This window comes from Macaca fascicularis, chromosome 16, assembly GCF_037993035.2.
Source record: "Macaca fascicularis isolate 582-1 chromosome 16, T2T-MFA8v1.1".
Lineage (NCBI taxonomy): Eukaryota > Metazoa > Chordata > Mammalia > Primates > Cercopithecidae > Macaca > Macaca fascicularis.
In genome coordinates, this window is record NC_088390.1 from 74,272,432 (window position 1) to 74,295,135 (window position 22,704).

Sequence of the window (22,704 nt, forward strand, 5' to 3'; positions counted from 1 at the left end):
TACCTAACTCCTAGTCACCTATCTATCACCTTCTCCAGCCTGCCTTCTCAGATCACCATTCCCTTTACCGCCAGGTGGGGCTAAGTTCCTTTGTTTCCCACTCCCTTAACCTCCAGGACCTTATGCATTAATTGCTTTGGTTTCCAAATATTTAGGGATTTTTAAGGTATCTTTCTGTTACTGATTCTAATTTAACTTCATTTTGTTCAGAGTATACTTTGTATGACTTTAATTTTATAAAACATTTTTAGAGGTTTGTTTTGCACCCCAAAATTTTGTCAAAGTGAATGTTCCGTATGTACTTGAAAAGAATTTTGTATTCTGCTCTTGTGGGGTGGATTATTGCATAAATGTCAATTAGGTCAAGTTGGTTGATAGTGTTATTACGATCTGTCTGACTTTCTACTTGTTCTGTTGATTACTAAGAGAAGTGTTGAAGTCTACAGCTATTGTGAAGGATTTGTCTGTTTCTCCTTGAAGTTCTAGCAATCTTCAGGTATTTTGAGGCTCTGTATTCATGTATTTTGAGGCTCCTTCCTAAAGTCCATAAATCTTTAGGAAGGATCCCTTTATCCTCTTAATTATGTAACCCCTTTATCTGTATCTTTATCTGTTAAGACATGGAACTGAAATGGGCTTTTGATGATCTGGCCCTTCATTACAACCTAGTTTGGGCAGGGACAGTCTCATTCAGTCTCTGTAGTGCCTGGTTCAATCTCTTGAACGCAGTAGGCAGTACTGGTAATTGTGGAGCTGAATGACGAGTCAAAGAAAGCCTGTGGATTCTTTTCCCCCTCTGTACTGTCCAGTATGGTAGCCACTAGCCATATGTAGAGAGTTAAATTAATTAAAACTAAGTAGGCCAGGCGTGGTGGCTGACACCTGTAGTCCCAATACTTTGGGAAGCTGAGGTGGGAAGATCACTTAAGGCAGCAGTTCAAGACCAGCCTGAGCAGCATGGTAAGACACTGTCTTTACGAAAGAATTAAAGTAGTTGGGCATAGGATGACATGCCTGTAGTCCTACCTAATTGGGAGGCTGAGGTGGGAGGATTGCTTGAGCCCAGGAGTTTGAGGCCCTAGTCAGCTATGGACCATGCCACCACACTCCAGCCTGGGTGACAGAGTGAGAACCCATCTCTTTAAAAAAAAATTTAAGTGAAATGAAAACTTCAGTTTCTCCAGTGGCACTAGCTATTATACGTTCATTTCAAGTGCTCTGTAGCCACGTGTATTGCACCACACAGATGTAGAGCATTTGGGGCATTTCATATCATTGCAGAAAGTTCCCCAGGACTCATTGTAGGCAGTCTGCCTGTGTTAGACCAGTGAGAATTTACCTAACATCTCTTTTTCTCTAGCCTTTTACTTGCCCTAAATCCTGCACAACTTGGGTAGCCCCAGTGGTCTGGCTGAGTGAGGTTCTCCTTTGTGGAGACTCTGGGCCCCGCGTTATTTGTGTATGTGATGGTATTGCTTTTCTGCAACAAGATTTGGGGTCATGTGTGAGATGACTTTCCATTATTTGTTGTTCTTGTGGTAGGGTGAAGAGGCAGTTAACATGTGATTAGAAAATCTGCCGCAGTCCTGGTAAAGTTAAGCTAAAAGTTATATATATAGGCCAGAAGAGAAGGAAGGATTAGGATTCAGAGACTTTTGGTTGAGAAATTAAATGTGATAATTCAGAGAATTTCAGTGTTATAAAAGTGTAAAAGCTGATATACAAACTGAATTGTGAGATGTTAGTATGTCCTAGTGTGTCTGGGTTCTCCTGTATAAAATCTCTTTCTCAGGAGTCACTGGCCAAATTATTTATCTGTGGAACCCCCTTGAGATTTGCTAAGAAAGTTATTCTTAGACTCCTCTCTACTCATGGATATGTTCTGTAATTCACACACTTGGGAAATGGCGTGGCCATGTGATTCATACCAAATGGCAATGGTCAGTAGATGCAGTTTATATATTTCACTAGAAATATGGCTTCCTGCTTGATTTCAGTATGTTCATAGTGCCTCTTTTGAGGTCTGTGTATAGTATATAGTATATTCTATTTATGGAAGTTAAAAAAGTATTTCAGAAATGCATGTATTAATCTGTATGGAATTTCTCTTGTCCTTTTGCCTTTCTAATTCTTGCATAGATACTTGTCTCAAGAGATGGTCCAATATTTAATATAGTGAATGACAGCCCATCCTAAAACAATTCTTTCTAAAGGTTTATGAGGTACATGAGGACTGATAAAACTCCAAGGAGAAACAGACAAATCCTTAACAATATTGTAGACTTCAACACTCTTGTCACAGTAGTCAAGAGATCAAATAGACAGAAAGAAAGTACACTTTTCCCTGTTTTTGTAGACATTAAAATTATTTCACACACTTCTTAAAGTCTTATTCAGTAAGTTACTCATTTCTCCACCTTATGACTGCTGTGCTTTCAAAGTGCTGTGCAAAGAATAAAAAGTTTTAAAGTGGTTTTACTGTAATTTCAGATACATATTTGAACTTTTGAGTCTGAATTATCCAGGTGAAATGCATTGGATTTCTGATCCTCTGTAAACTTGGAAGATTACCTGCTTCCAGGTATATTGGTTTTCCTTAATTGCCTTAATAGCGTGAGTTATGAATCTTCTCTGTGTCTCAGAAGAAACCTAACAGTGGAGATTGTTTATGGCAAGGGTCACACATTTACCTGCTCAGGTTAGGACCCTCTGTAAGGTAAAGACATGAAGCGCCCCCCTCTTTATTAATACATAACTGCATTTGCTGATAATATTGATTTGCCTTAAAAAACTAGACCTATTGAGAATTCAGGCTGTTTTTGCTTTTTCAGACAGTGCTGTCCTAAATGTGCTAGAGATGTACATTTAGCCACTTAAACTGGTGTTTCTGTAGGGTCGATTCCTAGGAGTGGGATTGGATTTTTATGTTATAGTGTGTGCCATTTAAAAGACTGAACCAGATTATACTCTCAACATCTGTTTTTAAGCCTTCCCTAGTCTGTGCTTATGTGGTATTTTTTTTTTTGAGATGGAGTCTCCCTCTGTCGCCCAGGCTGGAGTGCAGTGGCATGATCTTGGCTCACTGCAACCTCCACCTCCCTGGTTGAAGCAGTTCCCCTGCCTCAGCCCCCTGAGTAACTGTGATTAAAGGCGCACATCACCACGCCTGGCTCATTTTTTTTGTATTTTTAGTAGAGATGGGGTTTCACCATGTTGGCCAGACTGGTCTGAAACTCCTGACCTCAGGTAGTCTGCCCACCTTGTCCTCCCAAATTGCTTGGGATTACAGGCGTGAGCCACCGTGCCTGGCCTGTGTGGTTTTAAATTAACTTTTTCTAGAATCTACTGAGGTTTGCTCAGACCTTTAGCAAATGTTCTTGGATACTGACTAGGCCCAAAGTCCTCTTCTCATCAATTTATTGGCAAATACACTCATTTGCGATGTGATATGAGAGCCTGAGGTTTGCCTCCCAAACGGCAGGATGTCTGTTTTGAGAGTTTCCTGGCCAAGTGGTGGAAAGTACCGTAGAAATGGAGTTCTTCATTGCTTCTTACTTAACTTGAGTTTGGACCATAGAGAAACCATTCTTCTGTGGACCTCAGTTTACTCACCTGTACAGCATAGGATAGACTCGATGATCTAATGGGCAAGGGATTGGCATACTTGTTCTTAGGTTACCAATTAGTAAATATTTCAGGTTTTGCAGGCCTCCTGGCTCTGTCATAGCTGCTCATCTGTGCCCTTGTAGCATGAAAGCAGCCATAGACAATAAGTAAACAAATGAGCATGGCTGTGATCTAATAAAACTTTATTTACAAAAACGGGCTGTGGCTGGCCATAGTTTGTTCACCCCATTTTTGAGCTCTTGACATTCATTAGTCTGTGATTTCGGTAATTAGTTTAGGAAAAAAGCTTTGACTTTTATAGATAATGCTTCTGAAAATTTGGTAAAACCTTTAAATTTTATTTTTGCTTTTCCCCTTTATCAGGAAAGTAATGTAGACAATTTAGAAAACTCAGAACATTAATATTTTGGTTCCTCTCATTAGGTAACCATCTTTGTGTGAACATGTGTACGTACATACTTTTATTTATTTATTTATTTGAGCTGGAGTATCGCTCTGTCACCCAGGCTGGAGTGCAGTGGCGCAATCTTGGCTCACTGCAACCTCCACCTCTTAGGTTCAAGTGATTCTCTTGCCGCAGCCTTCTGAGTAGCTGGGACTACAGGTGCTCGCTGCCACACCTGGCTAATTTTTTGTATTTTTTTTAGTAGAGGTGCGGTTTCACCAGCCCAGGCTGGTGTCGAACTCCTGAGCTCAGGCAGTCCTCCCGCCTCGGCTTCCCAAAGTGTGGGATTACAGGCGTGAGCCACTGCACCCAGCACATGTGTGCATATATACTTTTTACAAAATTGGATGAAGTACAATTCATTTGCTGAATATTTTCACTTATGCCATGAAATCTTATTTTATCTTTGTCTATAAAAATACCTGCTCTCTTGGGGCTTCTAGTTGAAAACTAATGAATTTTAAAAATTAATTTTGTAGTTGTTTCTTGTAGCTTTTGCTTTGATTGGAATAATTTTATTCTAGGAATAAAGTTGTATCATCTGCGAAAATGAATCATATGTACACCTCTGATTTTCTTATATTTATGTCTCCTTTTTCTCTTCAAATTACATTGCCCTCTACCATTGATGGGAACCTGGGTGATAAAAAAAAAAAAGAAAAAGAAGCAAATTGCATTGCGTAGCATCTCCAAAACAATGTTAAATGTTAGTTATAACGATAGTCATCTTAGTATGCTTTCCGAATTTAATGGAACTGATGTGACTATTTCATGGTTAACTGTTGGTTTGAGACCTTCAATATGTTGAGTATATTCACCTATTTCTCTTTTTTCCCTGTTTAAGTTAGAAAAAAAAACCAGATACAGCTATTGTATTTTGTCAAATGTCATCTTAGCATCTTTTAAGATGATCATATAGTTTTTCTCCTGCATGCTACATATTAATTGCAGTGGTGTATATTCATAGAATTATATTAGATTTTATAATATTGATCCACCCTTGCATTCCTGCGGCGAACCTCTCTTGATCATATTTTTTTCATGTACTGTTTGACTTTTAAAAAGGTATTTTAATTTTTTAATAGTTTATACATGTACAGTGCCTAATGTATTTGTGATTCATCCATGTTGGTGTGTGTATCAGCAGTTTCTTTATTGCTGAGTAGCAATAAAGATAAACCTTTATTGCTGGGTTTTCACCGTGTTACCTAGGCTGGTCTTGAACTCCTGAGCTCAAGCAACCCGCCTGTCTCGGCCTCCCAAAGCGCTGGAACTACAGGCATGAGCCACCATGGCCCGGCCAATTCTTATTATTGAGTAGTAAGAGTTCTTTATATATTTCAGATATAAGTGCTTTGTTAGGCTGTGTGATGTACATATATTTTCTCCCCATCTGTGCCTTGTGTTTCATTCTCTTAACAGTGTCTTTTTCCCAGAGTATAAGTTTTAAATTTTGATGAAGTCTAATTTATCTAATTTATCACTTTTTTTCTTTTACATATTTGGAGTTCATCTAACAACTTTGCCTAACCCAGAGCTTGCCAGACTTTTTGTGTAAAAGGTCAGATAGTAAGGCTAGGTGCGGTGGCTCATGCCAGCACTTCGGGAGGCTGAGGCTGGAGGATCACCTGCAGTCGGGAGTTCGAGACTAGCCTGACCAACATGGTGAAACCCTGTCTCTACTAAAAATACAAAAAATTAGCTGGTCGTGGTGGCACATGCCTGTAATCCCAGCTACTCGGGTGGCTGAGGCAGGAGAATGACTTGAACCCAGGAGGCAGAGGTTGCGGTGAGTTGAGATCGCGCCATTGCACTCCAGCCTGAGCAACAAGAGCGAAAATCCATCTTAAAAAACAATAATAATAAAAATAAATAAATACCACTATTTAATACTAATATAAAATTAGTATTTTATATTAGTAATATAATACTTTTTTTGACTAGTGATGGAATGACATATCTTTTTCTACCTTTTTGCTTTTAATCTATATATCATGATATTCATCTATTTTTTAATTTGTAAAAATAAAGATGGGATTTTGCCATGTTGCCCGGGCTGGTCTTGTTTTCCTGGGCTCAAGCAATCCACCCACCTCAGCCTCCCAAAATGCTGAGATTACAGGCGTGAGACACCATACCTGGCTGTATCATTATATTTTCAGATGGTTTCTTGTTTGTTTTTCTTTTAAATTTAATCTGACAGCCTCTTTTAATTAATAAGTTTTGGACCATTTACGTTTAATATGATTGATAACTATTGGATTTAGGTTTCCTATTTTATTATTTGTTTTCTGATTATCTGTTTTTTTGGGGGGTTTCTTCTCTTTCTTTTGTCTGCCTACTTTTGGATTAATTCAATTTTGTTTTTTTTTTGAGATGGAGTCTCGCTCTGCTGCCCAGGCTGGAGTGCAGTGGCGCGATCTCAGCTCACTGCAAGCTCTGCCTCCTGGGTTCATGCCATTCTCCTGTCCCACCCTCCCGAGTAGCTGGGACTACAGGTGCCCACCACCACACCCGGCTAATTTTTTGTATTTTTTAGTACAGACAGGGTTTCACCATGTTAGCCAGGATGATCTCGATCTCCTGACCTTGTGATCCACGCACTTTGGCCTCTCGGAGTCCTGGGATTACAGGCGTGAGCCACTGCGCCAGGCCTAATTGAATATTTTTTAGTGTTATGTTTTATTAATTGGCTTTTGATTATATCTGTACTGTGTTTTTGCTGTAGGAATTACAAAATATGTACCTAAACTATCTACTTAGAGTTAGCATTTTACCTCTAAATAAGATGTAAAATAAAACATAAAAGTATTGCAACCATATAGGTTTCTTTATTCTAGCACCCCCATGTTATAATTGTACATATGTGTTTATGTATGTGTATGTATATATCTTTATACACTTTCAATGTATGTAGATATATATAGATATGTATCTATATACACTTTCAGTGTATGTTATATCTATGTGCATACATTGTATATATACATAGACATTTATCTACATACATTGAAATATATATATCTACATACAGATACAATGCATGCATGTTACCTTTGGCCACTAAATCCTTCTTAAATTTCCTGTTGCCACTCATGACTCAATTTCCTTGACCGGTTATTCCTCCTTCAAACATCCCTCTTACGTGTGATAGTCCTCAGCATTTAGTTTCCCCAACTTTCCCCTAATTATCAGTTGACTCAGTTACCACCAAAATATCAATGACTTCTAGATCAATTTTTCTTCTCAGACCTCTCTTCGAAACTCCAGTTATGTATTTCCAACTTCCTGTGCTGTCCCAGATAAACTCCACATTGTAGGAAATGGAAAGGAGTTATAAAAGTTTAGGTTCAAAGCAAAATTTAAAAACTCATAAATGAGACAAAGATTTTGTGATGATAAAGGCTATGGTCCACAATGAAGATATAAAAGTAATGAACCTTTCTATAAAACATATATGTGATAGAGTCAGTCCCCAACTTTCAGCCTTTCAGTGATTCAAGTAACTGCAGAACATCTTTAAAGTACTGAGAGAAATGTCAATCCAGAATTCTATATCCAGCATAAATACCCTTCAACAATTAAGGCCAAAAAAAAAAAAAAAAAAAAAGAAATTTCGGATGAAGAAAATCTAAGACAATGTGTTGTCAAAAGTTCTGCTCTAAAATAAATGTAAAAGAAGGTCTTTAGGCCAAAGGAAAATTATACCAGAGAGAATACTAGAACTTCAGAGATAAAGAACACAGAAATGGTACCTGGGAAAATTGAAAAACACAAACAGTTTCTCCTCTTAAGCTCTTTAAAATATGTACAGTGGTTGAAAGCGAAAGTTAGAACACTGGTGAGACTTTCAATGTATGTAGATATATATGTAGATACATATATCTGTATACATGTAGATGTATATAGATATAAAGGTATATATCTACATACATGTAAATATATAGATATATTTTTACATATATATCTACATATCTAGATATGTAGATACATATAGGTATGTAGACATAGATACATGTAGATATATATCTACATGAGATTGAGTCTAGCTTTATTGCTCAGGCTGGAGTGCAGTGGTGTGATGTTGGCTAATTTTTGTATTTTTAGTGGATATGGGGTTTTACCATGTTGGTCTCACTGGTCTGGAGCTCCTAACCTCAAGTGATCTGCCCTCCTAAATCTCTCAAAGTGCTGGGATTACAGGCATGAGCCACTGTGCCCGGCCTTACGTGAGACTTTGAATGTATGTAGATACATATTTAGAGAGATATATATGTATAAATATCTGTATATATCTAGATATATATACAGAAAAGCTGAAAGAGTAGTGCAACAATCACCTAGTATATCGTCTCGAGGGATTTGCCAGTTTTTCATATTTTGCCATGTGTGTGTTCTCTCACTCATACTGTATTTTAAAATATTATTTTTGCTGAGAGTAAATTGCAGTGTTACACTTCACCTCAAAATAATTTGATGTACTCAAAGACATTTCATTTAACACTGATATATTCCATTTCAAATTTCCCCAATTGCCTTTTATTGATGTTTTTTCCCTCATCTAGGATTCAGTTGAGGATTACGTATTTCATTTAGTTAATGTCTCTTTAACACTTTTACCCTAGAGCAGTTCTATCACCTTTGGGGTGAGGGTGGTCTTTTGTGATAATTAAAATTTTAAATTGTCCAGAGCAGTTGTCTTTTTTTTTTTTTTTTTTTTTTGACACGGAGTTTGCTCTTGTTGCCCAGACTGGAGTGCAATGGCACAATCTTTGGCTCACCGCAACCTCCACCTTCTGGGTTCAAGTGATTGTTCTGCCTCAGCCTCCCAAGTAGCTGGGATTACAGGCATGTGCCACCATGCCTGGCTAATTTTGTATTTTTGGTAGAGATGGGGTTTCTCCATGTTGGTTAGGCTGGTCTCGAACTCCCAACCTCAGGTGATCCGCCCACCTCGGCCTCCCAAATTGCTGGGATTGCAGGTGTGAGCCACCACGCCCGCCCCCCCCCCCACCCGCCATCTCCCGCCCTTTTTTTTTTTTTTTTTTTTTAATATGGGGTCTCACTTTGTCCAGGCTGGAGTGCAGTGGCATGATCTTGGCTCACTGCAACCTCCGCCTCCCAGGTCCAAGTGATTCTTGTGCCTCAACCTCCTGAGTAGCTGGGACTACAGGCTTGCACCACCATGCCTGGCTAATTTTTTTTTTTTTTTTTTTACCTTGTATTTTCAGTAGAGACAGAGTTTCACCTTGTTGCTCAGGCTGGGCTCAAACTCCTGAGCACAGGCAATCCGCCCGTCTCGGCCTCCCAAAGTACTAGGATTGCAGGCATGAACCACTGTGTCCAGTCTGTTGTCTACAGAATAAATCCACCATTTGAATTTATCTGATTGTTTTTTACATGATTGATTGATTTTTACATGATTGATTGATTGATTTTATCTGATTGATTTTTACATAAATCCACCATTTGGATTTATCTGATTGTTTTTTACATGCATAGATTGAGTTTAGATACTTGTGGTAGGAATGCTGTATAAGTGCGCATCTCCTTCTCAGCACATCTCATGAGGAGGTACACCATCAATTTGTTCCATTATTGATAAGTTTGAACACTTGGTAAAAGTGACGTGCTATAATTATCCCTGTAAGGTACTTTTCACCTTTGAAGGTAGTAGTTATCTGTGAGGTGATTCTTTGAGAATATCCTGTTGCCCAACAACCTTTCACCCAATGGTTTTAGGATCTATTGATGGTTCTTGCCTGAATGAATTACACCGGTGATTGCAAATGGTGACTTTTCTATTTCTGTCATTTATTCGTTCATTATCTGGCATTTGATGACATCTCCCTTTCTTCCTCCCTCCATTTGGAGTCTTACTGAAGAGTGGGCTTGAGTTCTTTTTTTATTCATTGTGTAAAACAAGGGGCCAGGCATGGTGATTCACGCTTGTAATCCCAGCACTTTGGGAGGCCCGAGGTGGGAGGATTGTGTGAGCCCAGGAGTTCAAGACCAGCCTGGGCAATATAGGGAGACCCCATCTCTACAGAAAATGTAAAAATCTGGTGGGCATGGTGGTGCACGTCTTTTGTCCCAGCTACTCAGGAGGCTGAGGTGGGAGGATCTCTTGAGCCCAGGAGGTCGAGACTGCAGTGAGCAGTGATAGCACCACTGCACTCTAGCCTGGGTGACAGCAAGACTCTGTCTCAAAAAATATATATATATATTTTATATATATGTATAATTGTATGTCTATATAAATGTATACATTAAAGAAGAAAAACAAGGGATCTTTATGTCATAGTTTTTGAGCCACATTTTAGGAATGTTTACCAAACTGTCCTAGAGTCATACTTATTTGGGGAAAAGACTAAAGAGGTATATGAAAGACATTTTTATCTTTCAAAGGTTAGAAGACATTAAATGAGTTCTTAAACTTTTTTGAAGGCAAAATTTTTCTTTGTCCTGTTTTTCTATTGAAGCAAAATTTTATCTTGAATATGTGGAAAGTAACATTCACTAGTGGTTGGTGAATCATTGTATTTAGTGGCAATCTTCGGTAAATAAATCTTTCAAATATAAAAAGTTCTTCCATTAAATTAATTATACAATAGTTCAAACATTCAGAAAATTTTAAAAATATAGGCTGGGTGTGGTGGCTCACACCTGTAATCCCATCTTTTTGGGAGGCTGAGGTAGGAGGATCATTTGAGCCCAGCAGTTTGACAGCAAGCTGGACAACATAGAGGATACTGAACGTATCTTAGCTTTGTGTTGATAACCCAATGGGTTATTTGAACTTCAGTTATTGTGTGGTAGTCCCTAGATGTATCTCTAGACCAAGGCTGTCCAACAGAACTTTTTGTGATGATGGAAATATTCTATATGTGTACTGTCCTGTATGGTAGCCACGAGAAATATGTGGCTATTAAGTAAGCACTTTAAATTTTTGTTCAGGTCTCATACTTTATAACATTGTCACTTCACTGATTTGTCTCCTTTATCTGTCATTTCTCCCACCTGCACAATAGGCATTTGTTATTTCTCAAATTCCCTTTCACTGAGAGGTCAAGTCAGGTGGTTTTTAACAATATGGGAGGAAGTCTGATATGGTAGTAAAGACCATAGCTTAGGATTTGTGTGGGTTTGTTTGGAGACAGAGTCTCTGTCGCCTAGCGTGGAGTGCAGTGGTACAGTCTTGGCTCACTGCAACCTCTGCCCTTTGGGTTCAAGCAGTTCTAGTGCCTCAGCTTCTGGAGTAGCTGGGTGCGCACGTCACCACACCCAGCTAATTTTTGTTTTTTTAGTAGAGACAGAGTTTTGCCGTGTTGCCCAGGCTGGTCCCGAACTCTGGACCTCAAGTGATCCACCCACCTTGGCCTCCCAAAGTGCTGGAATTACAGGCATGAGCCACCAAGTCCAGCTGGACTTGTGGGTTTGTTGTTGTTTTTTGTTTTATTTGGGACCTGTGTTTTAGTTGTAACTCTTAGTGGTACTGGCTGTGACCTTGGACAAGTCATTTAGCCTCTCTATAAACATCTTTGAAAGGAGGTAATAATGGTATCTATTTTATGGAGTTGATCTGAGGATAAAAATGAAATAATGCACTTTAAAGTGCTTACTTAGTACAGTGGCAAGTAGAAAGCTCTCTATAGGCCAGGCGTGCTAGCTCACGCCTGTAATCCCAGCACTTTAGGAGACCGAGGCTGGTGGATCACCTGAGTTCAGGAGTTCGAGACCAGCCTGGCCAACATGTTGAAACCCCATCTCTACTAAAAATATAAAAATTATTTGGGCATGGTGGTGGGCACTTTCAATCCCAGCTACTTGAGAATGAGGCAGGAGAATGGCTTGAATCTGGGTGGCGGAGCTTGCAGTGAGCCTCGATTGCGCCACTGCAATCCAGCCTGGGTGACAGAGTGAGACTCCATCTCTTCAAAAAAAAAAAAAAAAAAAAAAAGACAGCACTCTACAAAAGTTGGCTGCTGGTTGTTATATTATTACTGACACAGAAGATAGGGATTGGGAGCAAATGGAATGTACTCGAAGAGCATAGCCTTGTTCAGTAATGTTAATACTAGATTGGGACACTATTCCACATCAAAAGGTGAATCCTTGTTACATTTGACAAGTTTCATAATTTTTAAAAGATTTCAGTGCATCACAGATTATTTCTTCTTAATATGCCATTCATGGTTTATATATATGTAACAGTAGAATAAATAATTAGATTTTATTAGTTCTGGAGTATTAACTTCTGCTGGAAATGAACTTCCTCCTTCCCTATACCAATGCTGAGTGAGGCCTCTTTCTCTCAGATACCAATTAGAAATAAGGGGACAATGACATTTTTTTCCTTCTAGGAACACACATTATATAGAGAGTTGTCTTTTGAGGTCTAGAAGTCTGATAACACTGTAATTTTTTTTTTTTTAATTAATACAATAAATGTAGGGTTCAGCTCTAAAAAATCGACAGTGGTTTCTGGGATTTAATATTGGCGTGACTACCTCTGCATCTCTGCGCTCTGCAGGTAGTTTTGTTTATGGGTGTCATTGGTTGAGCAAATATTTTTTTAGTTGCTACAATAACTAAAACATGATCTGTGCTCTAAAGGAGTCAACAAATGAGTCGGGGAGGGGGCATGAGTAATTGCCTGTAATATAACGGTGCTCACGCTGTCATGGAGGACCACACAAAGTGTAAGAAGCACAGCGCCTGGAGGCACAGCAAAGGGTAGTAGAGGTGACATTTGTGCCCGGGCTTGAAAACTGTCTAGGATCTCTCAGAATTTCAGCAAAGTAAGGCAAATTCTGTCTATATAGGCAAACTTTTTTTTATTAAAAGTATGAGAAATTAATTAAATAACAGGTTATGACTACAGTGCATATTTAAAAACCAAGGAATGATGAGTGCTGTTGATTAGTTCATCCAAACAGTTCAGAGAAGAGAATATCCATGTAGATCCCTCTGGTATTACAGAATACAAAGCAGCAGAAAATTTTGCCTCAGTAAATGCCAGGTCATTCTAATTGGAATACCTATACATTATAACATAATTCCTCCATTGAGGTAATAACCGCCAGGTGGTCCAGAGTCTGCCATTCAGTCAGGAAATTCACTCCCTTAAGCTAGACTGTGCTGGAAATTCATTGACAAATTTTGTTCTTTGGTTCTCCATTTTTCTTCAGAATTCATGCAGACCACTTGACGTCCTTAGCATTTTCTTTTGTCGGCATATATTAATGTCTTTGATTAAGCTTCAGCTTCCCTTTGCATCAATCCTATTGTAATCATGCCTCCTGAGGCATCTTTTTGCTTCCCTTGCATGAATTCCCAAAGCCCTTTCTGCTTGGTAAGGGGAGTATCCATTTTCTTTAAAGTAGTGGTTTTCAAACTTGCCTGCACATCAGAATTATTTGGGGAGAAGGATAAAAATACAGATTACTGAGCTTCACCTGGGGTTCTGTGAATTTGGGTTGCATTTGAGATTACTTTTAACAATTTACCAGATGATTTTTGCTGCACTTCCATTTCAAGGCAGCTTTTCTTTTTTTTCTTTTTCTTTGAGACGAAGTATTGCTCTGTTGCCCAGGCTGGAGTGCAATGGCACGATCTCGGCTCACCACAACCTCCGCCTCCTAGGTTCAAGCAATTCTCCTGTCTCAGCCTCCCGAGTAGGTGGGATAACAGGCATGCGCCACCACGCCTGGCTAATTTTTGTATTTTTAGTAGAGACGAGATTTCTCCATGTTGATCAGGCTGGTCTCGAACTCCTGATCTCAGGTGATCCACCCGCCTCGGCCTCCCAAAGTGCTGGGATTACAGGCGTGAGCCACCATGCCTGGCTCAAGGCAGCTTTTCAAACTTTAATGACCATATAAATTACCTGAAGATGGTGAGAAACTGCAGATCCTAATTTAGTAGGCCTGGGCTTGGGCCTGAGATTCTGAATTGCTCTCAAACATGATAATGCCAATCACTTGTTGAGTAGCAAGGTTTTTGTTTCTTTTTGTTTGTTTGTTTTTCCAATATTTTCATGACATTCAATGAATAGTAAGGTTTGAAGGTAACTTCTGGAATTTCATCTAATGTGTATTAATTTTTACTCACCTGGATCTTAGGGGAAATAACCTATCAGGTTATAGGGAGGTGTTTCTCAGAGTATGGTTCGCCAGAACAGCACAACCTGGGAATTGTTAGAAATGCAAGTTCTCGACCGGGCGTGATGGCTCACACCTGTAATCCCAGCACTTTGGGAGGATAAGGTGGGTGGATCACTTGAGGTGAGGGGCTTGAGACCAGCCTGGCCAACATGGGGAAACCCCATCTCCACTAAAAATGCAAAAAATAAATTAGCCGGCCATGATGGTGGGCACCTGTAATCCCAGCTACTCGGGAGGCTGAGGCAGGAGAATCACTTGAACCTGGGTGACAGAGGTTGCAGTGAGCCGAGATCGTGCCACTGCACTCCATCCTGGGCAACAGAGCAAGACTCTATCTCAGAAAAAAAAAAAAAGAAAGAAATGCAAGTTCTCCAACTCTATTCTAGACCTATTGAATCAGTAACATATGCACTCTGAAGTTTGAGAACCATGGTGTTAAGGCTTCTCACTGTAGTCATGTATTTACTTACATAGAAATCAAAACACATTTCTAATGTCATCAGATAATGCAAGGATATAATTTTCTTGTGTAAGTGCATGGGCTAGCACTTTCAAAACTACTAATTCTTTCAATAAATGTTTATTTAATAGCTTATTATATGCTAGCCACTGAACATTGGCAAACAGCTTAAAAAATCCCTGCCCTTAAGGAGATTATATTCTAGTGGTGATGTTAACTATTAGTTGATACATGTATTTATCCATAAGCAGTATATAAAACTATTTTTCCATGGTTTTACATTTTAAAATTAAAAAACTTTTCTTTTGCTTCATGGTGTTTTTGTTTGTTGGTTTGTTTTTTGAGACAGAGTCTCGCTCTGTCGCCTAGGCTGGTGGTGGCACGATCTCGGCTCACTGCAACCTCCGTCTCCCAGGTTCAAACGATTCTTCTGCCTCAGTCTCCCGAGTAGCTGGGAGTACAGGTGTATGCCACCACACCCAGCTAATTTTTGTATTTTTGGTAGAGACGGGGTTTCACCATATTGGCCAGGCTAGTCCGGAATTCCTGACCTCATGATCTGCCCACCTTGGCCTCCCAGAGTGCTGGGATTACAGGCATGAGCCACTGTACCCTGCCCCGTGTTTTTATTTTTAAGATTGAACCATGTTGATATGCATAGCCCTAAATTACTTAAGATTGATCTGTAGAATTCTATCCAATGAATAAGCCACAATTCAACTGTTTTCCTGTTGATGGACATTTTGGTTGTTTTTAGCTTGGTTGATTGATTGTTTCTTTGCTTTTATAAACAATGTTAAATGCTCTGCGTTGTTCTATGTGGGAAATACACTAGGGGAGAAGAAAAGACACACACGCTACCTTTAAGGGTAGACAAGCTTTATCCCACGTAAATGGCAATGCGGATATAATAAGTAAATGATATAATAGGCAAATTGATACAGTGAGCAAATTGTAATGGAAAGGGAAGGGAAAAGTGATATATCTGTTTACACTCACCAGACTATGGAGGATTTGTCACTAGACTGCAGGCTGGGCTCCAGAGTCGGCCACTCATCTGTGCACAGACGAGGAGCATTCTCATGAAGCTTGGGCAGAGCCTGGGACCCTAGCTGTTTTTGTAACGAGTTGTTTGGCATGAGGTCCAGTCACAAGGGCCTTTTGGGACTGGGCTCAAGGAACACAAAAAGGTCAACTTGTTTTTGTGATTTTCTGGTGTTTTTTTGTTTGTTTGTTTTTTGTTTTTAACCACCGTATAGGAATAAATTGAAATAGAGATTTCTCCCCAACAGCGCTGGATGAACGCCTCAAGGGGCTCACACAGCCTGTTCCAACCCTTGGTGACCATTGTTTGTGTCCACGTTCAATTGAGTTCAAATTTAATATTTAACTTTTCCTTCACATGCATATGCATAAGGATAGTTTCTCTAGAGAAGTATTTTTCTGTGAGCTGCAAGCAGCATGTTTCTATTTTTTTATTTTTTGAGACGGAGCCTCGCGCTGTCACCCAGGCTGGAGTGCAGTGGCCGGATCTCAGCTCACTGCAAGCTCCGCCTCCCGGGTTCAGCCATTCTCCTGCCTCAGCCTCCCGAGTAGCTGGGACTACAGGCGCCCGCCACCTCGCCCGGCTAGTTTTTTGTATTTTTTAGTAGAGACGGGGTTTCACCGTGTTAACCAGGATGGTCTCGATCTCCCGACCTCGTGATCCGCCCGTCTCGGCCTCCCAAAGTGCTGGGATTACAGGCTTGAGCCACCGCGCCCGGCCATGCAGCATGTTTCAAAAGTAGAAAGAGAATAGAATAGAAAATATTGGTAGGAGAGAAATACTGTTATAAAGCATGTAGTGAGAATAGTGTTTTATAGAGCTTTTGTTTTCAGGGGTATGTGTACTGGATAAGATGTAAAATAATATTTCTTACTTGGTTGTGGGCAAACGGGTTTGCAGGCTGTTCAGTTATATGCAGAACCTTAAACTTGACTAATTACTGAATTGCTGTCTGAAGTTGTGAAGTTTACAGTCCCAGTGGTGGTATACTCCTGTTTCCATTGTTCTGCATCCTTCCCAATAGTTTGTTTGGTTAGACTGTTAAATTTTTGTCCATTGAGGAGTATGAGAACAGTTATTTCATTGTGGTTTTACTTTGCTTTTTCTTGCTAACTAGTGAGCATGGGGTCCTTTTTTTTTTTTTTTAAATGCAGGAAAATTAATGTAATTCACCTGGTAGATAGATACCTGATCAGTGTTGAAAATGATAATGAGTGTAATGCTCAGTGGTGTATTCTGAATACACTTCTGTGAATAAGTGAAATGACTTGACTTTCTTATACTAATGATTGACAGTTGAGGGGCTTAAATGGTTTAATTTAATGTGTTCTCTCTTTATACACTGTAGTCTGTGTTCAATTCTATAAACTTGAATCTTTGAATTTAGTATAATGACTTTGTATTTATATAAGAGTATCAGTAGTCAGTAGCAGCATCATTTTATTGATGTGAGTATTAAAAGTTTTATGTTTGTATAGATACCTGTCCAATTTTTTCTTTTAAAATTTTATGATGAAAATACATGCATGAATTATTTTTTAAAGTATAAAAAAGTAAAAAGAAATTAGTCTTCTTTTCCTGTCCCCCAACTCTCCCCAGAAGCAACTACTCTAAAAAGATTCTTATATGACCTCTTAGATATATATACTTTATCACTATCCCCTTGCCCTCCTCTTTTTTTTTTTTTTTGAAGCGGAGTCTCGCTCTGTCGCCCAGGCTGGAGTGCAGTGGCCGGATCTCAGCTCACTGCAAGCTCCGCCTCCCGGGTTTACGCCATTCTCCTGCCTCAGCCTCCCGAGTAGCTGGGACTACAGGCGCTCGCCACCTCGCCCGGCTAGTTTTTTGTGTTTTTTAGTAGAGACGGGTTTCACCGTGTTAGCCAGGATGGTCTCGATCTCCTGACCTCGTGATCCGCCCGTCTCAGCCTCCCAAAGTGCTGGGATTACAGGCTTGAGCCACCATGCCCGGCCTCCTTTTTATTTTTAGTTTCTTTATTCAAATGACATTCTATTCATTGTTGTGTAGCTGTTCATTCCTTCTGCTTAACACTGTATCTTAAAGATTGTTTCATATTAACACATAGGAATTTTACCACTACTGAATTTTATTCCATTGTGTGGATGCATCATAATTCTTTTAACTATTTATGTATATTTAGATTAAAAAGAAAACCCATGCAAAAATTTCAGCTTTTTTTTTTTTTTTGAGACGGAGTCTTGCTCTGTTTCTCAGGCTGGAGTGCAGTGGCGTGATCTCCGCTCACTACAAGCTCCTTCGCCTCCTGGGTTCACGCCATTCTCCTGCCTCAGCCTCCCGAGGAGCTGGGACTACAGGCGACCGCCACCACGCCCGGCTAATTTTTTTTGTATTTTTAGTAGAGACGGGGTTTCACCGTGTTCGCCAGGATGGTCTCGATCTCCTGACCTCGTGATCCGCCCGCCTCGGCCTCCCAAAGTGCTGGGATTACAGGCATGAGCCACTGCGCCCGGCCAAGTTTCAGCTTTTGTAAACTATATTGAATTAAATATTTTGTACTTAAATGAATGTGTGAGTATGTAGGATTAATTCCAGGAGGTGAAATTACAGGGTCTCAAAGGGATATACATTTAGATAGATTTTTGCCAAATTGCCTTCTAAAAATTCAACCAATTTATACTCTCCCAAAAATAGATCAGAATGGGCCGTGTGCGGTGGCTCACACCTGTAATCCTAGCACTTTGGGAGGCCGAGGTGGGTGGACCACCTGAGGTCAGGAGTTTGAGACCAGCCTAGCCAATGTGGTGAAACCCCATCTCTACTAAAAAATACAAAAATTAGCTGGGGGTGGTGGCGCCTGCCTGTGGTCCCAGCTACTCAGGAGGCTGAGACAGGAGAATCGCTTGAATCTGGGAGGCGGAGGTTGCAGTGAGCTGAGATTGTGCCACTGCACTCCAGCCTAGGTGACGGCTCTAGGTGATTAAGTGAGATACATACGTTTGTTAAAAACAAAACTCTCAATTATGTATATTGATACATTTATATACTTACATATGTATATCTGGACATCACATCTCATAAATTGGGGAACAGGTATCTAAAAAGTTGTTTAACCGACTGGTAAGAAATGTAGTCTGTTGTCTGTTTCCTAGTTAAGCCACTTTTCTTTTCCCCCAGCATTGGAATTCTTCTCTCCTCCTCTGCACTTCTTTCCTTTCTGTCTTCACCTTGAGCCCATGCTTCACTGTGGAACTCTGCTTAGGAGGTACTTCTGGCAGAAAAAAAGAGGTCTACCCTGGGAACTTCCTGTCTGGTTGTTGACAGGCATTTCTGTATTACAGCTGACTTTGTGAGATCTGTTGCGCCTGCTTTGTGCTGTGTATCTTATGTGTAAATGTTTTTTCTCATTTATATTCTTGTCAAATCATTCATAAATGCAGTTATTTATTATTATTATTATTTCCTTAGAGATCCTTGTTCTGACACTGTTATGTTTTAATCATGGTTACTTGTGAGCCAGTTAATCCCTCTAGGTAATTGAGAACTGATTATAATTTTTTTACTTCTGGTTTATAGTCTAATGGGAAAACTTTGAATTTAGATTTTCTGTAGACTTAAAAATTAGAGCTGAATCATTGCTTCTTCATATTATTTTAACTTGACAATTATTAAAGAAATGTGCTTATCTATTTTGGGGGATATATGTTCAAATAGGAAATTTGTAGAAATGATGTAATATATTGATTTGTAACGATGTCATTTCTTTATTTACAGGTAGGCGAAAACCAAGAGTACATCGGCCTCGTTCTCCGATATTGGAAGAAAAAGACATCCCGCCTCTTGAATTTCCCAAGTCCTCTGAGGATTTAATGGTGCCTAATGAGCATATAATGAATGTTATTGCCATTTACGAGGTACTGCGGAACTTTGGCACTGTTTTGAGATTATCTCCTTTTCGCTTTGAGGACTTTTGTGCAGCTCTGGTGAGCCAAGAGCAGTGCACACTCATGGCAGAGATGCACGTTGTGCTTTTGAAAGCAGTTCTGCGTGAAGAAGACACTTCCAATACTACCTTTGGACCTGCTGATCTGAAAGATAGCGTTAATTCCACGCTGTATTTCATAGATGGGATGACGTGGCCAGAGGTGCTGCGGGTGTACTGTGAGAGTGATAAGGAGTACCATCACGTTCTTCCTTACCAAGAGGCAGAGGACTACCCATATGGACCAGTAGAGAACAAGATCAAAGTTCTACAGTTTTTAGTCGATCAGTTTCTTACAACAAATATTGCTCGAGAGGAATTGATGTCTGAAGGGGTGATACAATATGATGACCATTGTAGGGTTTGTCACAAACTTGGGGATTTGCTTTGCTGTGAGACATGTTCAGCAGTATACCATTTGGAATGTGTGAAGCCACCTCTTGAGGAGGTGCCAGAGGACGAGTGGCAGTGTGAAGTCTGTGTAGCACACAAGGTGCCTGGTGTGACTGACTGTGTTGCTGAAATCCAAAAAAATAAACCATATATTCGACACGAACCTATTGGATATGACAGAAGTCGGAGGAAATACTGGTTCCTGAACCGAAGACTCATAATGTAAGTAAATCTGGTCTTAATTTTTTGTATGCATTTAAAATTAAACCAGTTTCCTTCATGATTGATATAGCAGACCTATGCTGTTGATGTGGTATAAACCTTTGTAACTTAATAGTTATACAGTTAAATAATTTCTTAATTGAAGGAATATGTGCATTAAAATAGCTTTTAAGAAGGTAAAGGAAACATATATGAAAGAAGCAAAATTCCATTGTTTTTGATGCCTAGGATAAGAAATAGAATGTTTCTAGGTGGGCTGGGCACAGCAGCTCACACCTGTAATCCCAGCACTTTGGGAGGCCGAGGTGGGTGGATCACCTGAGGTTGGGAGTTTGAGACCAGTCTGGCCAACGTGGTGAAACCCCACCTCTACTGAAAATACAAAACTTAGCCAAGTGTGGTGGCACATACCTGTAATCCCAGCTACTCAGGAGGCAGAGACAGGAGAATTGCTTGAACCTCGGAGGCGGAGGCTGCAGCGAGCTGAGATCATGCCACTGCATTCTAGCCTGGGTGACAGAGACAGATTCTGTCTCAAAAAAAAAAAAAAAAAAAAAAAAAAAAGAATGTTTCTAGGTGGAATACCACTGTGAGCCTGTTTTTGGCCTAGCTCAGGTCATCCATCCCTAACTTTGGTGTCAGGATTGTTTTACTTCTCTTTTTTGGTTTTACCGTATCTGTATGTAAAATGGAACAGCAAGAAAATACCTAGTTGTCTAAGGAAAGGTCAGCTCTGCCATTATTGGTTGGAATCCCCCAGGAGAAGATGATCCCAACAGACTCAGGGTCATAGTCTGGCCTCAGTGTTCCTGAGGGTTTTCGAGAAGCTCTTCTGAGAAGTCTGTGGACGAGGTCAGGAGACAGTCTCAGGATTTACCTCAGTCAGGGCATCAGGCAGGGTTGTAGTGTGGACTGAGTATCTGACATCTTGTGGCTATATGGTCAGAGAGATGGGCTACTTTGTATCTTCAGCTTCTGAAGTCTTCAAAGCCCTCTTCCAGTTCTTAGAATTAGGTCAAATGAAAAATTCTGGTAGGATGAAATGAATGTCAGAGCAGGGCATGGAAAGGAGAGTAGAAACTTTATCAGTGTGCTGTTGAGAAATCTGAATCCACACTGATTCTTCATTCTTTGTGGCTGGAAGCTTATAGAATCTTCGCTGTCTATGGTGTTCCGCAGTTTTACAGTGACACGCCCTTGTGTGGGCCGCTGTCATCCACGACGTAATTTTGGTGGACATTTTCAATCTGGCAATTGTGTTCTTTGATTCTGAGAACTTCTCTTGACAACTTCCTCTTTTCCCTCTTGTATTTATCTTGAGCTGTGATTTTATTGAATGTTGGACTTCCTGTTTTGGTCTTCTGACTTTCTTATCATTCTCTCCAGTTTTCCTCTTTGTCTCTTTTTCTCTTTGGGGTATGTGTATGTGTTCAGTTTCTTAAGATTTCCTTATCTTGGTCGTCTAACCCTACTATCCAGTTTTTCCTTTCTGCTACCATATTTTTATTATCTAAGAGCTCTTTTGTTTTTAGAATCTTCCTTTAAAAAAAATAGTAAAATCCTCTTTCTGTGTCTTGGATATAATATTTTCTCTTAACTTTCTGAGGCCATTAATGACAGATTTTTTTCTCTCCTCTGTGCGTGGTCTGTTTCTTCTAAGTTGGTTCTTCCTATTCTTTGTTTTGGTTTTTCTATTTCATATTCAGATGTTTATTAATTCTTAATTTTCTGCTCCTCATTATCATTGTGGTACTATGTAGCCAGTTGGAAGCTCTGAGCCAGTGAATGGGCCTTATCAAATTGACTTAACCATTGGATGATTTTCACTGTCTCTTTTATTGGGGGAAATCCCTCTTGTCAGTATCTTGAGGTCTGTCCTCGAGAGTAAGCTCTAGAGGAGCGATGGCATGGAAAGGCCTTTTCCTGTTTCCTGCTTGAAGCATGAAGGTCTTGCTCGTGGTATTCTGGTGGCTGAGTGGTGGACGAAAGCTTCATTTATTGTGCACACAGCATTTACTATGTGTATTGTCACTTAAATCCTCAGTTTTCTGTACAATACCTTTGTTCACAACTGAGCGTGGTTTCTCCCAGTCCAGGGAACCTCAATTTAACTCCTCCAGAGACTAGACCTTTGATAGCTTGAAGGGGAGAGAGATGGTTTAGAAATCTACTCCAGCCAGTTCCCTATTCTAGAGACACCTACTCCTCCTCGTTATCATTGCTTTTTGAGGATTGTGTTCTCAACCTCACCTTCCTTTTTAGTTTGAGATGGACTTTCTTGGGTCTGCTGAGGCAGTAATCACTGTTCATCTACATTCGGATTTTTTTGTTGTTGTTGTTACTATGTCTCCCCTACTTTATCCTTATGAGTTTGTCTTTAACAATTTT

The 22,704-nt window shown here is 39.9% G+C and overlaps 1 protein-coding gene across 33 annotated transcripts in view; it reads left to right on the top strand.

The window, feature by feature from the left end:
* The window catches only part of BPTF (bromodomain PHD finger transcription factor), a 151,977-nt gene that overhangs the window by 8,835 nt on the left and 120,438 nt on the right, over nt 1–22,704 (top strand). For all 33 annotated transcript variants that reach the window (XR_012426038.1, XR_012426042.1, XR_012426040.1 and 30 more), the window contains exon 2: nt 19,494–20,316. Coding sequence is in view for 17 of the 33 variants with exons in the window: in XM_015438741.4 (XP_015294227.3) it covers nt 19,494–20,316 (823 nt within the window). In the remaining 16 variants the exon portion in view is untranslated. The remainder of the gene's footprint in view (nt 1–19,493; nt 20,317–22,704) is intronic.